We start from the raw sequence: 17,924 nt of genomic DNA on the forward strand, positions 1-17,924 counted from the left end.
TGCCTGTTCCTCTGGATCTTTTCAGTCTTGAAGAGAGAAGAGTACGAGCAGACGGGACAGAAGTACAGTATTCCAAATCCTCACGGGCATCGACAAAGTCAACCTAGTGGAGTTCTTCAACACAATCCACACAACTGGAAATTAGTGGAAAAGTGTTTTGAAACTGAGAAAAGGCGGCACTTCTTCACCCAAAGGGTAAAGGACGAGCTGCGTAGCCATGTTGTTGAGGCTGATATCCCGGCTTCCTTAAATTATGAACTGGATGAGGTCCTCGGTTCAATTAGATACTAACCACCCAACGGGCTAGATGAGACAAATCGGCATCTCTTGTTGGCAACACCACTCATGCTCTTCGGCGTAAACATCGACACTTCCCCAAGACCTCATGAGCCAAGTCAATGAATCCAAGAGCTAAGCCACCTTCACCTGAAATTTCCTGTTATGAAAAATGTAGGGAAGGAGAACAAAAGAGACAGAAATGCTTAGTAGTTGGAAAATTCTTTGGGTATAAGGAGATTCATAATTCGCCGGAAAAGAGAATCCGTGCAGTCGAGAGAGATTTTTGTCAGGAAAGCAGTGAGAACAAAACATCAGCGATGAGCTATTCCATCAGCACAGCCCTGTAGGAGAAATAATATTTGCAGTTATGTAGTATTGTTCATTCCAAGGCATCTGAATGATCTACACAAATAGGAAGGATCCCACACTGAAGTGCAGCCGCACTCTGAGTGATGTGCAGCTGTGTCAGTCTGACCAGCAGCCCCACTACAGAGCACATCAGCTGGAGTAGTGAGAAACGGCTTTCACATGGGAATTAAGGGCCAGACTACATGGAGATCAGACCACAATGGAATTTAGGCAGGACACAGAACCTGATAAGCAGTCAGGTAAATAATAATATTTATACATAATTTTATAATATATCATTTATATATACAGAGAAATAATAATAATTACACTTATACAATGCTTTTCTAGACGCTCCACTCAAAGTGCTTTACAGGTAATGGGAACTCCCCTCCGCCAATGTGCAACACCCACCTGGATGATGCCATGGCAGCCATATTGCGTCAGTACGCTCACCACACACCAGCTATCAGCGGGGAGGAGAACAGAGTGATAAAGCCAATTCATAGATGGGGATTATTAGGAGGGGATTATAAGGATCCCTTATAATAAAAGCCCAGGAGAAATTTGACTAGGACAATGGGGGTAACACCTCCTACTCTTTTCAGGAAACGCCCCGGGATTTTTTAATGACCATGGAGAGTCAGGACCTCGTTTTTACGTCTCATTTAAAGGAAGGCTCCCTTTTTACAGTATGGTGTTTCCATCACTATTCTCAGGCATGAGGACTCACACAGACTGCAGGATGAGCACCCCCTACTGGCCCCACTAACACCTCTTCCAGCAGCAGCCTTAGCTTTCCCAGGAGGTCACCCATCCAGGAACTGACCAGGCTCACACCTGCTGGGCTTCAGTGGGTTGCCAGCTGTGAGATGTAGGGTGATACTGTAGCTACCGAGTTTAATATCATCTGAGTGATAGGCCACTCCTATAGGACACATTCACCTCAGTTCACTATACTTCGTCATTGATGTTTGCCTCCTATATGTCCACCAACACCGCATCTTAGTTTTTCCTTAGTGGTTTTCCATCCCAGTACTGACCAGACCCAGACTTACTCAGCTTCAAAGATCTGGCACGATCAGGCTACGTGAAATCACTATTGGCAAAGCATGGTGATTGTTGTGACGTGGCAGAATTCAAGCGGGCAGCTTTTTTTATACATACTCACAAGGCATGATCGTGACTTTCCCAAAAGGTAATTACAGCATTTAGCCTGAAAGCTCCTATGTAACATTTATACTTTATTTGCACTCTCCACAGCAATCACGTCAAGTTCAGACTTCTTTGTCTCCCCTTGTCCTCGGGCTCTCCAGCCTACATTACACAAGTAAACATTTATATATTTTTTTCTTTGAACGCACTGGGTGTTGGCTCAAACAAGGAACTATTCAGTTGAAAACAATCTGATTCTATAGTTCAGAACATTTTCAAGTAACCTTCAGCTCTGGCTAACCAGGTGAAATTGATCATGTCAGTCTGGCAGATAGGCACATCAGATGTACAGATATTTTTGAGTGCTGCTACAATTACTGATTTTCCATTGCATAATGATATTGGCCATTTCAATTTAACATATAATGCAAAAAAGGGCACAGTTAAAACCTTTTATCATCATCTAAAAACACTTTGCATTACGTATCGTTCTAACAGTTTTGAGCAGGTCTCTGCTTCCCTTATTCTCCTTCTTCCACAAATTTATAGTCTCGTTATTAGTGTTACACCCTGCAGAGTGATTTCCTATGTTTAATGCCAATGTTACTTGACATTTCCTGAAAATATGCTGACGAAATATTACCTGGAAACTCTAAAAGATGCATTTAAATAGATGCATTTCCCTGTATGAGGCAGGCTTCACAGAAATCAGCTCTATTGAGACATTCTGGGCCCCACCTGATCGTTTGAGCCATTTCCATCATTCTGACATTTGTTATCATCCGTTGAACCTAGATCACAAAAAATAGACCAATCGTTTGGTAAATTTCAGTATTTAATTCATTATAAAGGCAAATTCAGTTACGTGAATAAATGATTCATTTTATTCACATTCATGTGCAGTGGGTACACCATTATAATGGAATGTTACAACAATCGTGTTTCAATGAACAAAATCACATGGAGAGTAGCTACATGACATTGTAAAATCAAAGAAATCAATGTGTGGAGTGCTTTAGCATGTTCTCTTACTATTCCAAGGATGGAAAAATATTGATATAGATATAGGGAAGTTTCAGACTGGCTTTTTAGCTTCTCCTTAAGCAGCCACACACTATTCTTACAGGATAGTACGAGCCAGGTGAGTCATACTGTAAGTGGTTAATTCACAATGGAGAGGTGGGTGTCATAAAGCATAGACTCATTTGACAGGAAATTCAATCTAGCGCTTTTGTCTGGATCACATCCTTTTCGGTTCTCTTGTCTATGCCCTGCCCCTCCCCACCAATGCTGAGCGCTGTGAGCCTTCTGTACATTCACAGAGAACAGAGCAGCTCTGTCTACATCCACCACATATTTGCACTTCGGTCTTCCATCTCTTATAAAAGTGCTGCCCCTTCCCATTGGCGACAAATGATCAACAGGGGAAATCCCTTCATTGAGGGTAGAGCCACTTGGGCTCTTACAAACCCAAACTGCAGCAACATGCCTCCGAAACACTGATTTAGATTAGCATCCGAGTTACAACATAGAGATTGCACAATACAAGACTATAGAGTTACTAGAGAGCTACTGCATCTAGTAATTATTCTGCTAAGGCTGACAAAAACAGTACCTTACATGCCCAGAAAAATGCAATAAAAAAAATAGATCGAGTGGTTTGGATACCCTTGCTAAATGAAACAAAAACAGTGCAATACGCATTTGCCACCGGCTATTTTGACTCCAAACGTTTGTATTTTGAAGAATCTGCTGAGATTTCAAGAGCTAAAGGCCTCCTCAAAACCTTTTTGTCCCTGGAACAGCGGGAATCGGAGTTCTAAAACTATGCCCCCCTTGTAGTATTGGCAGCCGAAGAAATAGTTCAAAACATCCTGCGCTTTATTCGCCTTGCATAGGAGCCAAAACACAAACACATCCCCCAGTGTGGCTAGGGGAATCAATGGCTCATTCTCCAGCCCAGTTGAAGACGCAGAGGAAATAAACAGAGACACTATGTAAATGAACTGCACACCCAGCCAAGTTTCTTAAACAATGCCCCCTTAATGTTAAATTCTTGGAATACAAAGACCTTTCTACTGCTTTAAGTTGAATTCTCAATCTTGCCATTCATTTTGCCCTCAGAAAGACAGGCCGAACCACACACTAACAAGCAGTCAAAAAGTGATGAAGGGCATTACCCTTTCAATTAAAGGCCTGGCATTCAATGCTTGGATTATACTGATTATATGGCACACTGGGTACATTACAGCCAAGGTCTCTTCTGTCTTACAGAAACCAAGCACACAAAGTACTAACAGTTCCCTGCATCCACTGTCAAGTCAGTGGTGAGAAAACTGGATAAATGCATTTTTAGGCTCATACAGCCAATGGCAAGCATGCGGCAAGCAAAAACTGTCTCTATCTCAAAACAGTGCTGTTAGCTTTTTTATTAAATGTAGTAAATCCTTGATTGTGAAATCACTTTTTATGCTTAACACTTGTTCACCCTAGCAAACTGTGGTTCAGATGGTTTGAGAATTAATTTAAATTTTAAATGCCAGCTGTGAATATGTAAATCTGCACTGTAGTATAAACTCTGTATTACAGTTTTCTTGATATTAGTATCCACAGCTGTGTATTGGTAGAATGAATGTAAATTCAATTAACCTAAAACAGAGAATACAAATACTATTAGATGTAATTAGGAATATGATAAAATATGATTAGATGTGAATAACACTGCTAGAGGAGGAGGATGGCAATACTTATGTCAGGGACTGTATAAACTGTTTTGCTGAGACCACAGTCACTTGGGCACTGACCAAGACTACAGAAAACGACATCGTCATTCTTTTTCCACATTTCTAGGAATCGGAATTGAGATTCCAGCAGAAGTTCCCAGAAGTTCCCAGAGACTTCTGAGGACAAGATCAATGGAAACTAGCGTCAATGAAAAACTGTGACTCTGATTACGGCACAGCAGAGTGACTGTTTTGTCAAAATTAATTAGCAAAAAGCTCAATGAACGTCATTGTTAAAAACTGAGAAAACTCTTTTTAGTCCACACAGAGCAACACAGAGTGACACCCTGTGGACACAAAGAGACTTGCGCCCTGCAGATCAGGCACTGGCTTTAAACACAGTGGTTGGCATTTCCCTCTATCTTGTTTCCTAGCCCTGGACCCAAAAGCATGCATGACAAACTTGTGTGCTAAGGTGAAAGTGACTCTTCAAGTGGCAAGGTCAACTTTCTTTGTTGTTCATTCAAAGAGGGAATACCTATAAGATCTTCTCTGTGCTTCTTCAGTGCTGAAATCTATAAGGGAACTGTATCTCTATTAAGTCAAATCAATGTGTTTACCTGTATAGTTACTAGTATTTATGCTGACATCACTGCAGATAATAGTTTGGACTGAGGAAGTTAAATGTGCAGTGCAACTACCATAATAGTCTGAGAAGAAACAATATGGTCAATTGCTGTATAACACATCAGTCTCTCACTTTATCATGTTTTTTTTCTAGACAGACAAAAATTAAATCACACTAATAACAGAGAAATAAATAAACGAGGACAACAAGCTTCAGTTTTCAATTTTGTGTGGCTTTCCGTCACATTTTTTGGGGAATTGAGTTTTCCACAATTCCAGTACAAGGAAGAGTTTAACCAAGCTTGATAACCGTAGCACACCGTGACCATTCAAAAGTATCAAAGACCAAAACCCAGTTTATCAGAAGGATCAGAGAATCTGATACACAAAAACTGAATGAACGATGACAAGAATTACAAAAACGTATTGAGTGCATAACCTGAAGGGTAACATCATGTGAAGTGATTATATTCCATCACCAAGAGAGATCTGAAAAGCAATTCATTAAAAATATACCTACTGTATGTGCAGTGATTGCAGTTAAGCTTAACTTAGGAACTGATCACACATGAATAATTTCTCTCACTTCGATAAACTAAAAGACACAGTTATTCCAAACCTTGATATGGTAGTAATGAAGCAAGCAAATTTAACTCCAGCAACCAATGTCTTTCATGCCAGTTCTCCAAGTAATTGACCCTGACCCAGGTATTTCAGTAACTGGAGTAAAGCTTACTTTTTTTCACAATATTAAGCACCCAACATTCCACCTGTTTTGTCAGACTGGCTCCTGCTTTAAACAATCTGACAAACAGCTAAGAATCTGTTTTTTCTTTTAAAAAAACTAATTGCCACCATGCTGAAAAACCAACAGGAGGTTGTGGTTGGAGCTGAATCCAGCTCATGTTCCAGTTACGTAAACCATGTAGTTTTTATGAATCAACTGATGCAAGCTGAAATGCCATTTGCACTGGGTATCTGTGGATCCAATGTATGATCTGATTATTAATCGGAGCAGTTATATCCAGAACTCAATGGAACTCCCAGTGGAGAGAACACATGCCTCATGTCCATTCGCTTGCATATCGAAATCAGTTCAGTACCTTTGTTTAAAAGGGAAAACCTCCATGCTGTCCCACTCCTCACAACTAGAATTGCAAAACCCAATGCACATTTAAATTCTCATGTCCTAGAAGTTAGAAGTTAGAGAAGTGAAAAGCCAACCCACTGACATTTGTCAGACCCACAGGTCCATAAAGGAAGCAGGAGGAGGCTGTGATCCATTATGGCCCTAAAGCAACTCTGTTTCCTTCTTCCCCAGTGTTTCTGTTCCAGTCAGTCAAGGCTGTTGAAGCCACTGCTCAGCAATAGATCCCTGAAGTGTTTACGGTGACAGACTAGACACAGGAGAGGCAGCCATCCAGTTTGGCTCAGGGTTTCCTGTCAGTCCTGAGGGGTGCAAATATTTTCAGAACATCTAGCCACAGCTCTTTATGGGGTCACTGAGGGTAGTGCAACTTCACTTCCATCCATAGTTCTAGTTAACAGGTCGCACAGAGCATTCTGTCCCTCACACTGTGGGAAAGATTTACCCCAGTGAAAGTAGTGCAAATTAATCTGGCCGGTCTGCAGGTTTCACACAGAAGTAACGGCTCTCAACAGATCAACACGGCGGGTGTCTTCAGTTAAAGAGAATGGAATCGGGATCCCTGTTAGCCATCTGAGCCATGTGTTTCAAAATGTCCTTTTTGGTGATAATTCCTAAAAGACGCCTGAAATGAAGAACAGAACAAGTTAAACAGTGGCTTAGTTCTTTCCATTTCCAACTGGTCAGATGCTGTTTGCAACTATGAGAAAGAGCAGAGAGTAAAGAATGATGTAGATTTCTCTCAGGATTCAAAGTTCTTTCCATACTCCAAGCTCACCCTACTAAAACATGCTTAAAACAACATTACCAAAATGATTGGACATGCATTAGCCTCAAAACCACATTTGTCCTAAGACATCCTCTGAGAACATATTTAATTTATCGAAGGATAATCTCCAAAGACTGCTGGGACCCACTGTATACAGCTGGATGGACAGCAGCCCTTGGGGAAAACAACGGGACTTAATGATAAAGCTGACTTTTCTGCTTGGGGACCTGAATGCCCAGTCCTCTGCTAATGCCTACAGAGACCAAAACACGCTTCAAGATGCACCCTAATGCCATCAGACATGAGGTACCTGGATCTGCAGCTAAGCACTGTCCCTGTTTATTAAGAGCTCCTGCTCTGTCACCCTTGCTCAGTGTCCTACCCGTTGTGTGTGACGAGGCACTGCCGCAGTCCCAGCTTCCGGAAGATGTCCACCACAATCTCCATGGGCGTGTGGTCAGTGACGGTGAAGGGGCTGAGGTCCATGATGCTGCGCAGTTTGAGCTGTGCCGGGCTGGTGGAGGGCTGGGGAGGCATGTACTCTGTGAAGTAAATGTGTGATGTGCTCACAATCCCATCCTGGCGTTTGCGGGCGTTTTCTGTGAAGATTTGAAAAAAAGGGGGGGGGGAGAAAGGTCATTTGGAGTAATCCTCTTCAATCTCCTTCTCAAAGTTTACCTCACAAAATATGTTGCCATGTAGGTGTTGATAATGAAGTCTGAAAAGGCAGTGCAATGGGGCCTCAGCATACTGTACATTGCCAACATTGAACTACTTTCATAATTTACACCCTCCCATGCCAAAGCATCATGGTTCAGTCAAAATAATACCTTCTCATTTGCTAGCAATGTGTGGTTGGCATAAGAAACAAGAGACAGACTTAAAACTCTTTGTTCAGAACAATAACCAGATTTCAATCCTAACCAGTAAAATATACTGTTCAATCCCACAATCACCCTCATCACAACTTAACTGAAAGCAATCCCCTTGGCTGGGAATGAACATAGAATATTTCAGAACCTTATAGGTCGCAGGCCATGTCCCACTGAAAAAGCCCAATGTTATTGTTCCACAAGATGGAGCATTTATTTACTTTTATTGCTGTAGGAGATCTCTCCGACTTTCTCTGAAGTCAAAGGCAGCTTATGGCTTTTCATAAAATCAGCAGCCACTTCCTTGTGTATTTAAATACAGTAGCTGTAGCAAGTATGTTAACTTTCTTAATAAAAAAGCAGTGGATAGAAACTCCTCCATCACAGGATGAAGACATTAACACTTCAGTGGACAATCAGGTAATTTTCAAGTGTGTAACCTGGGAAGGCCCTACCTATTGAGATGACAAGGTCTCGTCTCAGGACGAAGCCCACCAGCCTCTGGGACTCATGGGAAACCACCACGGGGAACCCGCTGTAGGTGGTCTCGCTGATTAGTGTCTCCACGTCCTCCACTGTCATGTGGTCTTGGGTGAGCACCGTCAAGGGTGGGTCACTCCTCCGCGGACGCATCACATCCATGGCCAAGGTCTTGTGGCCAAACTCCTCTTTGGCCTCCAGGAAGGGATAGCCGTTGAGGCGTATATGGGCTTCATAGATTCCTTCTCGCCCAATGGCGTCAGCCACCCACTTGCTGGTCATTGCAGCAGCCATCAAGGGAACAATGTACTCCAGCCCACCAGTCAGCTCAAACATGATGACCACCAGCGATACGGTCATCCTGGTCACTCCACCTGGGGAAACAAGGAAAAGAATATAACTGGATAACAGGCTTTCTTGATACCAGAATAGTTTTAGTTCAAGACCTAAGCAGTTCTACAGCGTATGTGTGTGTAGTGTATGTATAGTTAGGGACACTATGGGACACTAGGGCTATGTGTAAAGGGAGATGATCTGTAGAATCTCTCACATTGGTAGAAACTTTGTGTTGCAAAAATCCTCAAGGGTAAAGAGGGACTTCATACCCCTCCACAACAAGTCAGAAGATATCAACCAGATGCCTCAAACCTTTTCTTGTGTTTTTCTTCATACTGCATCAGGTGCAGTTCCTATCGATAAACAGAAGATTCATAATTGATTTGAAGAATTTTGTCTCTTTATTCCATTGTTTTCCCCAAAAGTGGGACATTAATACTTTCTTCAGAAATCGAACCCTCCCCTACTATAAATGGCCTAGTGTTAGTTTGGGGAAATAAGTGGCAGACTCAGCCAGGCTAAAGCTCCTTGTTTGTGGATTCTCTCTCTAATACTGTTATACCTCCCACCCTGTGTAAAGCCTCAGTATCATGGATTCTGCAAAAAAAGTAAAGATCCCCGTGACTGATCCTGTAGTACCCCTGTGTCTGCTGGCTCTATCCAACTGTACCCTTAATCACCAGTACTGACAGCTACCAATAAGAGAACTATTTGCTTCTTTAGACTTTTCTCCACTCAGGCCTAATACCCTTGTACAGTAGTTCTCAGTCTTGGTCCTGGATAATCCCTGTGTCTCCTGGTTTTGCGGCAGTTCAAAATCTCAATCACAGGCTCATTTATTTCTGCTTTCTGAAGTTATTAAATTTTATTGAAATTTACTTTCAGCTCTTAAACTAGAGAAGATCGGTAATTGGTATGAACCCTGTGCTTATTAGAGAGTATCAGGACTGCTCTCATTCAGGTGAATTATAACCAATTAGACTAAGCAGAAAGAAAAACACTGACTCACTCTGGGAATGTCTTATCGTGTCATTCCCACCTGTTGTTTTTTATCGTCAACTGATCACCTATTAAGACCTGCTTAGTCAGAAATAAGGGGGAACATTCTTATTTAGCTATCTGAGAAGAGACTGTATGGAAGACGTTGCTGAAGTAGTTGGAAAACACACTTTAACTTGTGAACCTTTGAAAGCAAGAAAAAATTCTAAACCAGCAAGGAGATCAGTTATAGGCAACAATTAACACAGGATTAAGAGTCACTTCTCAGTGTACTGAGAACCAGTGCCCTACATGATGGACAAAAGTGTTGACCTACAACACTGCCTCCTGACACACTGCAACAGAATGTCTGGCCCAATTAATCCAATTAACTGTTGCACTGAAAAGTCTGCTACCCTCCTTAAGCCAAATCTTAAGCCAAAGGTAAAACATAAATCCGCCAGAAAGACAAAATCCTGATTGTATTTTTCAACTAGTAGGTCAGTTTTGATCTTCTTTGGGCCTAGTAAAAGTGCTTGGTACAGTCATGTTTTCATTGTACACAGCTTTGCATTGAAGAAACAGAGTGACTTGGTATGGTTTTTGCTGAGCCCTGTAAAGTTTCAACCTGGCCACTCACCCAGACAGGCTGCTGCCCCCACCATGGCATACAGCCCTGGGGTGATGCAGTCTGCCCCAGGGGTGCACCAGCCCTTGAAGATCACCCAGTCGTGGTGGTAGTAGGCCAGTTGCTCCATTCCCACTCCCAGTAGTCTCCCAGTGATGGCTCCCACTGCCATGCTGGGGATGAAGAGACCAGAGGGGACCTGCGAGACACCAGAATTAGCAAGGAAAATCTTACAGAAGCTGAATAACCTAAAACTGCTCTTCTCTAAAAAAGTAAGTCAGTTTTTATTGTCATCTGTCTAAACCTCTCATGCATACAAAATCAATCATTTGCCTTGCTTCCTCTGAAATGCACTGTAAACTTTATAGCCAGCCAAATTTAACACCTCTTTAGGTGCTGATGCTTTGAAGAGGACTAGAAAACCTGCCTTTGCGTGTCACTTTGTGTGATAAAAACTACTATTCCTAATACCTCACAGTACTGTGATCAGTGGACTGGATTTGAAATACATCACTTGGGCTTTATAACCTGGGCCAAAGGAAACCAAAGGACTGTGTGACTCAAGGAAAACTCTATGAATAGAGTTCTCCTTTTCTTTTCTTTTTTACAGGGAAAAAAGCTATATTTCCTCCTGTAGGCAACCAAGCATAAAACATTATATATCCTTAGTAATATTATATTTAGTAGTATAGTAGTAGTATAGGAACAAGTTAAAACTTTATTCCATGCTAAAAAGAGCCTTCATCGGGTGTGAGCACACCCCTCACACCCAAAGAAGGCTCCACAGCTGAAACATTGTGTTTCCTTTCTTCTCTTTTCAGTGTAGAATAAACTTTTAATTTGTTTCTTTGCAGCCTACGCATGCTGACGCAGCTACCTACTTGAACTAGTCATAGTACAGTCTGGTTTCCTGTAATCGCTTACGAAAATTTGTATTAATTCTAACTTGGCCATTTTTTAAAACTACATGAGAGACACTGATATCATAAAGTATCAGAAATTGTGAAATGGTGATTTTTACCTGTACGTTTCTCCAATAATTGGGCTGACTTACCTTCATGCCGAAGGTGACAATGGTGATGAGGACCTTGAAGATTAGGGCCAGAGCAAGCTGCCACATGGCTGTATAGACATTGCTATTGGCGGGGCGGTCGGGCAGCTCATTGCTGCTTTTGGAGCTGTTGAGGTTGATGTAGTCACAGAGCTTGGAGGAGTCCAGCAGGCCACAGTCGTTGAAGAGCTCGGAGATGAGCTCGCTGGTGCTGATGCGGGTGTAGTCGTTGGGGAACGCCAAGATGGCCGTCACTGCTGTCACCACCAGCACCTCCAGCACTGGGTAATGTCCCAGTTTGGTGGTCTTACGCCTGCGGCACCAGGCGATGTTAGTCCGAATGAAGAAGGCACCCCACAGACCCCCAAAGATTCCCAGCAGAATGAAGGGAATCAACTCCAACAGGTGCCAAGGACTGTGGAATTCCACATAGAAGAGCACCAGCTTGCTGTTTCCAAAAGGATTGATGGAGCGCAGGGTGAAGGCAGCCACCAAGGCTGCAAAGAAGGACCGCCACAGTGTCTTCAGGGGGAAATAGTAGCTGACCTGAAGACAGAGATGACAAGGCGGGTCAAAGTGTTAATTTCAACTCCGACCTTTTTAGAGAACCACTCCGGGAATGGCTCTTTTTAATCTCTGCGTCTGAAAGCTCAGAGTCAGGACTTTGCAGACAAGAGGAGCTGTACTGATGTAGACTGACCTCCTCCAAGCTGAACAGGACTCCTCCTATAGGAGCTCCAAACGCCACTGACACTCCGACTGCGGCTGCCGCTGACAGCACCTGGAAGACAAGACAGGACAGGAGCGCAGACTGAGGGAGTGCAGCCACAGAGCCTTCCGGCAGAGAACAGCAAATGGAAGACGTCAACAATTTCCGAAAGTACCAAACCTAAGTTTCCTAAGGAACAACTAATAGGTTTATTCCATGCTGAAAAGAACCTCACACCTGAAGAAGGCTCCACAGGAAAAACATTGTGTTTTCTCTCTTCTCTTTTCAGCATGGAATAAACCTATTACTTGTTCCTTTGCAGCCTACGCATGCTGACGCAGCTACCAACCTGAACTAAGTTTCCTAATGTTTTCTTTCCACTTTGCTGAATCTTGTTTGCTTGATGCTTTCAAGTCTGTACTATCAGAAACATAGATCCATCCCATCCAAGATCATTACGTATATTAGGAACAAAGATGGCCAATGCTGAATGGGATGTATGATCATACACCAGAAACCAATCCTCATGAATTAATTTATTCATTTTGCTTTCAACAAGGTTCATATTAATGAAGAATGGTCTTCTGGTGGACTTCCCTACCTCTACACTACTACTTTACCAAAATCTGTCTGCATGCTGTGATGCTTCTACTGGCCCTTTGACCCCCAAGCCCCGTACCTCTCTGCGCTTCGCCTCATTCTTCCGGTATTTGGTAAAGAGATGACAGAGGATGTTGCCACAGCAGCATGCCACATGCACCAGTGGGCCCTCCTTGCCCAGGCTCAGCCCTGAGGACACCGCCAGAACCAGTGTGATGGTCTTAATTATCAGGGTCCACTTGCCCAGGTAGCCACGGATGATGAAGCCACTCAGGATTGTCTTGATCTGAAATGACAGGGAGTTACTTCTCTCCTAGATCACGCTCCCTCTTGTCTTCAAAGAAGAACATCAAAAACTTTCGTGAAGGGCAGAATGAAAGAAGCATCTTCAAATCTGGTATTTTCTTTCTGTGGCTGTAAAGGCGCTCATCTCAACAGCACACCTTATGATGTTTTCATGTAGCATCTTTTTACACGGTCTTTGTTTTGGCTCTGTTTAGAGCTAAACAAATACCGTGCTAAACTAAATGAGACAGCCAACATAGCCAACCAACAAGCACAGACTGGCACATGACGATATTCAATTAATCATACAGCAGAAATAACAATCCCATAATATTAAGATTGGCTAAAAGAATATGACACCATCACAAAATGGGGCTACATCTCACAGGTTCTGACACAGAGGCTCTTGCTGCACATAAACGTGATATATGTGCTCAGTTTAACAGTGCAGCTCTGAGTAGTACACAGTGCAGGAGGAAGAGCAAAAATGTTAGTCTTACCTCTGAGATACCAGAGCCACAGGCATAAGGTGCAAAAGCCCTGACCAGAGACACAGCCAGGAAGGCGAAGAGCAGGGCCCAGCTGACATACATCAAGTAGTTTGTTATGTACGCAAACGCCCCCTACAGGATGGGAAAAGAGATTATTCAACTTGTGTGGCTCACAATTAAGATTGAACAAAAACCTGCCAGTATGTCACTAGTTTGCTTTATATTACTCTTCCCAAAGTGTTTTAAGATAGAACTCAAAATAGTGTAAATAAAATTAATGCTACTTCATCAACACAAGCTATACAGAAATTATAAAAATATACAGAAAGAGGAACATTTTGTAGGAGGTGACACTAAAAAACTCTGTTAACTATGAGTCAGTTTCACAGTATCAACTACAGTAAAGACTGTACAAAACAAAAAACTGATTGTAACAGAAACCAAAAGTCATGCCATCTCATGTCTGTTTGTTGTCCTGCTTTTCTGTTAGCTACAGTATGCTATGCTGTTACAATGATCTTTCACATTTACAAGTGCACTGTTATACAGCGGTGGCTCTGTGGCTAAGGATCTGCGCTTGTGGCTGGAAGGTTGCTGGTTCGTATCCCGTGGCTGGCAGAGGAATCCTACTCCGTTGGGCCCCCGAGCAAGGCCCTTAACCCCAACTGCTCCAGGGGCATAAATGGCTGACCTTGCGCTCTGACCCCAAGCTTCTCTCTCCTTGTCCGTGTGTCTGTGTGTCTCACGAAGAGCAAGCTGTTGTATGCGAAAAGATAAATTCCTAATGCAAGAAATTGTATATGGCTAATAAAGTGATCTGATCTAATACTCTATGTGTAACCAAGCTAAAATTGCCTAAAAACACACATTAACATTTCAAGCATTCTGACATTCATTACATTTTATGGTCTATTCCAGCTGTTTTTCCCCGCTGTTTCCAACTCCATTTTTGAGAGATCTAACAGAAAAGCCCCATGGACATAAACATGTAAAAGAGCATTTTCCATTCCCACTAACAGACTGGGTACTCTAGCTGAAATGGATTCACTAAGTAAAACGACAATTACCGAGAGAGTATAAAAAGAGTAAACAAACTAAATCATGTTGCAACTAAAGAAAGGCCACAGTACTTTAGCTTTGTAAGAAATTGCTGATTATACAAAAAAAGATCTGCAGTTAAGTTGTCTGGTAGGGGTATTTTAAGATAACCACACGAGAATAACTACTTATCGAATCCCACTTGACAAGAAAGCTATTGAAAACATCTGCCCAAGGCAAATCCATCTGCAAATTCTTTCTTTGAAACTACATTTGCTGCACACATGGTAAAATCCTAAAAATGATAATGGCTATAATTTCAACTTCACATTTACTTTTGCAAATAGATTTTAAACTCTGGAACAAAAGAGAATTGCATTCACCTACTAATTCATTTCGATGAGGAGCAATTTATAAGAAAAATGCTCAGAAGTGTAACACGGCACAAACAATTGCAGCAAACATCTTAACGAAACTAAATGTTTCTTCTACAGCTGTTTTACTTTTCTCCAGCAGAGGGTGGTGTCTGTGCATGGATTAGTTAAAACACACAGATATGTGAATAATCCAATAATGAGCTGCTGTTCACATAACTCTGTAGAAAGACCCACAGTCAACAAGGAGGTCAGCAGCTTTCTGCCACAGTTTTAAGTAATACAACTTCAGAGCATGGACGGAACTGTGAAAATGCTCTTTGCACTTAACTTTTGTGAACCACTACCTGACTTTTAAATGTGGAATATTACTAATCAGAACAAAATACTGACAAAACCAGAGGGAACACAACTGTTTTCCCCAAAAGTATCACTTCTTGGACACCAACACTAGCCAGGCACGTCACTGAGGAACTGAATATGCGGGGCCCAGAGTAAGACCTCCTGCTTCGACTCCTATTGCACAACACACAATGTCAATAAGACGCTACAATCTTGGCCTGTGTAGGGCCTGAAAATTTTGCAATGATAGGTGCAGGCTGACAGAAACAATACATAATACTACTTAAAATCGATGTAATGAGCCAAAATCAGCTTTTAGAACAGACAGTATCCCTAGACTCCTAAACAGCTTATTTATTCTGTCTGCTAGTGATCCACAGCATCACCAATATCAAAGGAACAAGTGAAGGTTTATTCCATGCTGAAAAGAGAAGAAAAGAAACACGTTTGGGACACCCGAAGAAGGCTCCACAGTCGAAACGTTGTGTTACCTTTTCTTCTCAGCATGGAATAAAGGAACTTTACTTGTTCCTTTGCAGCCTAGGCATGCAGACACAGCCACCTACGTGAACTACATCACCAATATCGTACAACCTGTTTAAAAAGAATTATCTTGTGATGGCTAATCTGTATTGCCGAAGCAGACTGACTTCAGAGTGGCCGATGATGAGCTCAGCCCAGCTCTTCCACTGGGGGCACTTGTCCCTCTCCATGAAAGTGGTCTCGTTGGAAGTCCAGCAGCAGTGCTCGTGATTGAACCAGAACCCATTGAGACACACCCCGTCCTTCAGGTCCGTCATCCAGTGAGCAGAAATGTCGATCCCCCCAGCCAGGGCCCCTGAAACAGCACCAGACACAAACAGCCACGTTACTCCCCCAAGGCAAAGGTTAGTAAGCAGATTTCTTATATTTAGCACTCGTGAGCAGGAGAGTGCATTACAGAAAGAGCAGGTGATTAGTAGGTTTGTGTCTAGAATAAAGGTTGATACTTATAATATCGATTCTTGACAGGTTTTAGTAATTAAAGCCCTCCAAAATGGGATCCATTGAGGTAAAACCTGTTTTTAATATAATACAGTTGAAATGGGCATTGCATACACAGGGTATTGTCAGAGGCCGTGCCGGGTGGCCAAATGCTGGACAGTGCTTTTGACCAGAGTTCTAAGATGACGAAATCCTCAGAAGGAACTTGGCACCAACACCCCCCTTCTTACCTGCCATCAGCCCAATGAGCAGCATGAGCAGCCAGCCCGAGAAGGCATCGCTCACACTCTGGATCAGAGCCCACGTCGACTCCTTGCTTTTACTGGCAATCTGAAGCAAAATAAGACGGTAATCAAACACAAATGTTGCTCAGACTAGGAAACAAAATAAGTCAATTAACTTGTATAAGAATCTTGACTTGCAGTGCATTTGCTGCAAATGTAGGATTGCTATTTTTTTCGTTTCTGCTGAATCTACATCAGGTAACCTATGGACTATTTAATTCAACACGAAACTGAAGAGAAACGTACTATTCTGTAATAAAGTGCAATTGATTTTGTTTGCTTCAAAGGTAGAATGACCATCAGACATCAAACTCGTTATAATCAATGTCACACACAGAATTAATCAATTTCACCAGTTTTTTTTATTCTATCACTTTTTCCTTAAGTGACACAGTGCATCTTTAAAAGAGAAAAAAAGCAAAGTAACAGTCAACAAAAAGCAAGGACTTTCTGCAGTAACACCACACCTGACTATTTACAGGATGTTTACAATGGCCAATTTCTACTTTAAAAGCAGGTAGAATGATCAAAAAGAAAATAAAAATAGTATTTTTTCTGCCACCTTCTCTATCAAACCTTCTTTGTCCATTATAATTCACTCACATTTTACAACAGATGCTTTTTTAAAAAAAGCATTAGTGTTAAGAACATTTGCTATAATTGAACAATTGCATGGACTTTCTGTCAGACTATAAACTAAAGATCTGGAGATCTGAGCAAGTCTTTTATCCTGCTCTTTTGTCATACGTCTCTCAGTTAAACGTCCTGTTAATCACTGCAGTGCTTTATAAAACTTTTTAATTAACATGGAAATACATGCACATGACGAAGGAGTCAGTTCATGCAAATTGACTGAGAGGGATACCTTTTCCCCGCGGGCAGACTCGATAAGCTGTCTTGTTGACAAACAAATGAGAAAGGTCTTTTGCCCCTGATGAAAAATCAGGCCTTGTGTTTAATTTGTTTGAGGAGAGACATCTACACCAGTGCTATAGCTCTCGCAAGGAGAAACATCTGGACAAACCTGTGAGCCAAATCTCAAAATTCCAATTACTGTATTCTATGAAACTTGAGAAAAGCTCACCTCTCTGTGTCTGTCCCGGTCCTTGGACTTTTCCCTGACCCAGTCAATGGTGTTGAAATCCTCATATGTTCCCACTCCTGGAACAGGCTCATCAAGGAAATCCATCAGCTTGCTGGTGCCATTCATCCCTTCGCCAGTATAAGTGTTGTAGCCTGAAAGAAAGATTGAGATTAGATCATTAGGTGCTGAAATCTCAAACTTTTCAATGCTGATGATTTGGGCTGTGTCCCAATATGCACACTTGCGGTCTTGCGCCCATCATATAAGCGCTCTCTCTCAAGTCTGCATCTTAGGATGTCCCACTTCTAAATTTGTGGTTCACAAGGGTGCTCACAAGCCC

The 17,924-nt window shown here is 42.1% G+C and overlaps 1 protein-coding gene across 2 annotated transcripts in view; it reads right to left on the reverse strand.

Annotated features, from left to right (window-relative positions):
* Positions 1-2,599: 2,599 nt before the first annotated feature.
* Positions 2,600-17,924, reverse strand: part of clcn5b (chloride channel, voltage-sensitive 5b) — a 35,400-nt gene continuing 20,075 nt past the window's right edge. For both annotated transcript variants that reach the window (XM_006632726.3, XM_006632728.3), the window contains 11 exons: positions 17,585-17,736; positions 16,447-16,546; positions 15,883-16,070; positions 13,488-13,610; positions 12,782-12,988; positions 12,094-12,174; positions 11,397-11,939; positions 10,355-10,541; positions 8,376-8,774; positions 7,431-7,647; positions 2,600-6,904 (listed from right to left, as the gene is read on the reverse strand). In XM_006632726.3, coding sequence (XP_006632789.1) covers positions 6,814-6,904; positions 7,431-7,647; positions 8,376-8,774; positions 10,355-10,541; positions 11,397-11,939; positions 12,094-12,174; positions 12,782-12,988; positions 13,488-13,610; positions 15,883-16,070; positions 16,447-16,546; positions 17,585-17,736 — 2,288 coding nt within the window. In that variant the 3' untranslated portion in view covers positions 2,600-6,813. The remainder of the gene's footprint in view (positions 6,905-7,430; positions 7,648-8,375; positions 8,775-10,354; positions 10,542-11,396; positions 11,940-12,093; positions 12,175-12,781; positions 12,989-13,487; positions 13,611-15,882; positions 16,071-16,446; positions 16,547-17,584; positions 17,737-17,924) is intronic.

The sequence above is a fragment of the Lepisosteus oculatus genome, chromosome 8, assembly GCF_040954835.1.
Source record: "Lepisosteus oculatus isolate fLepOcu1 chromosome 8, fLepOcu1.hap2, whole genome shotgun sequence".
In the NCBI taxonomy this organism is placed as follows: Eukaryota; Metazoa; Chordata; class Actinopteri; order Semionotiformes; family Lepisosteidae; genus Lepisosteus; species Lepisosteus oculatus.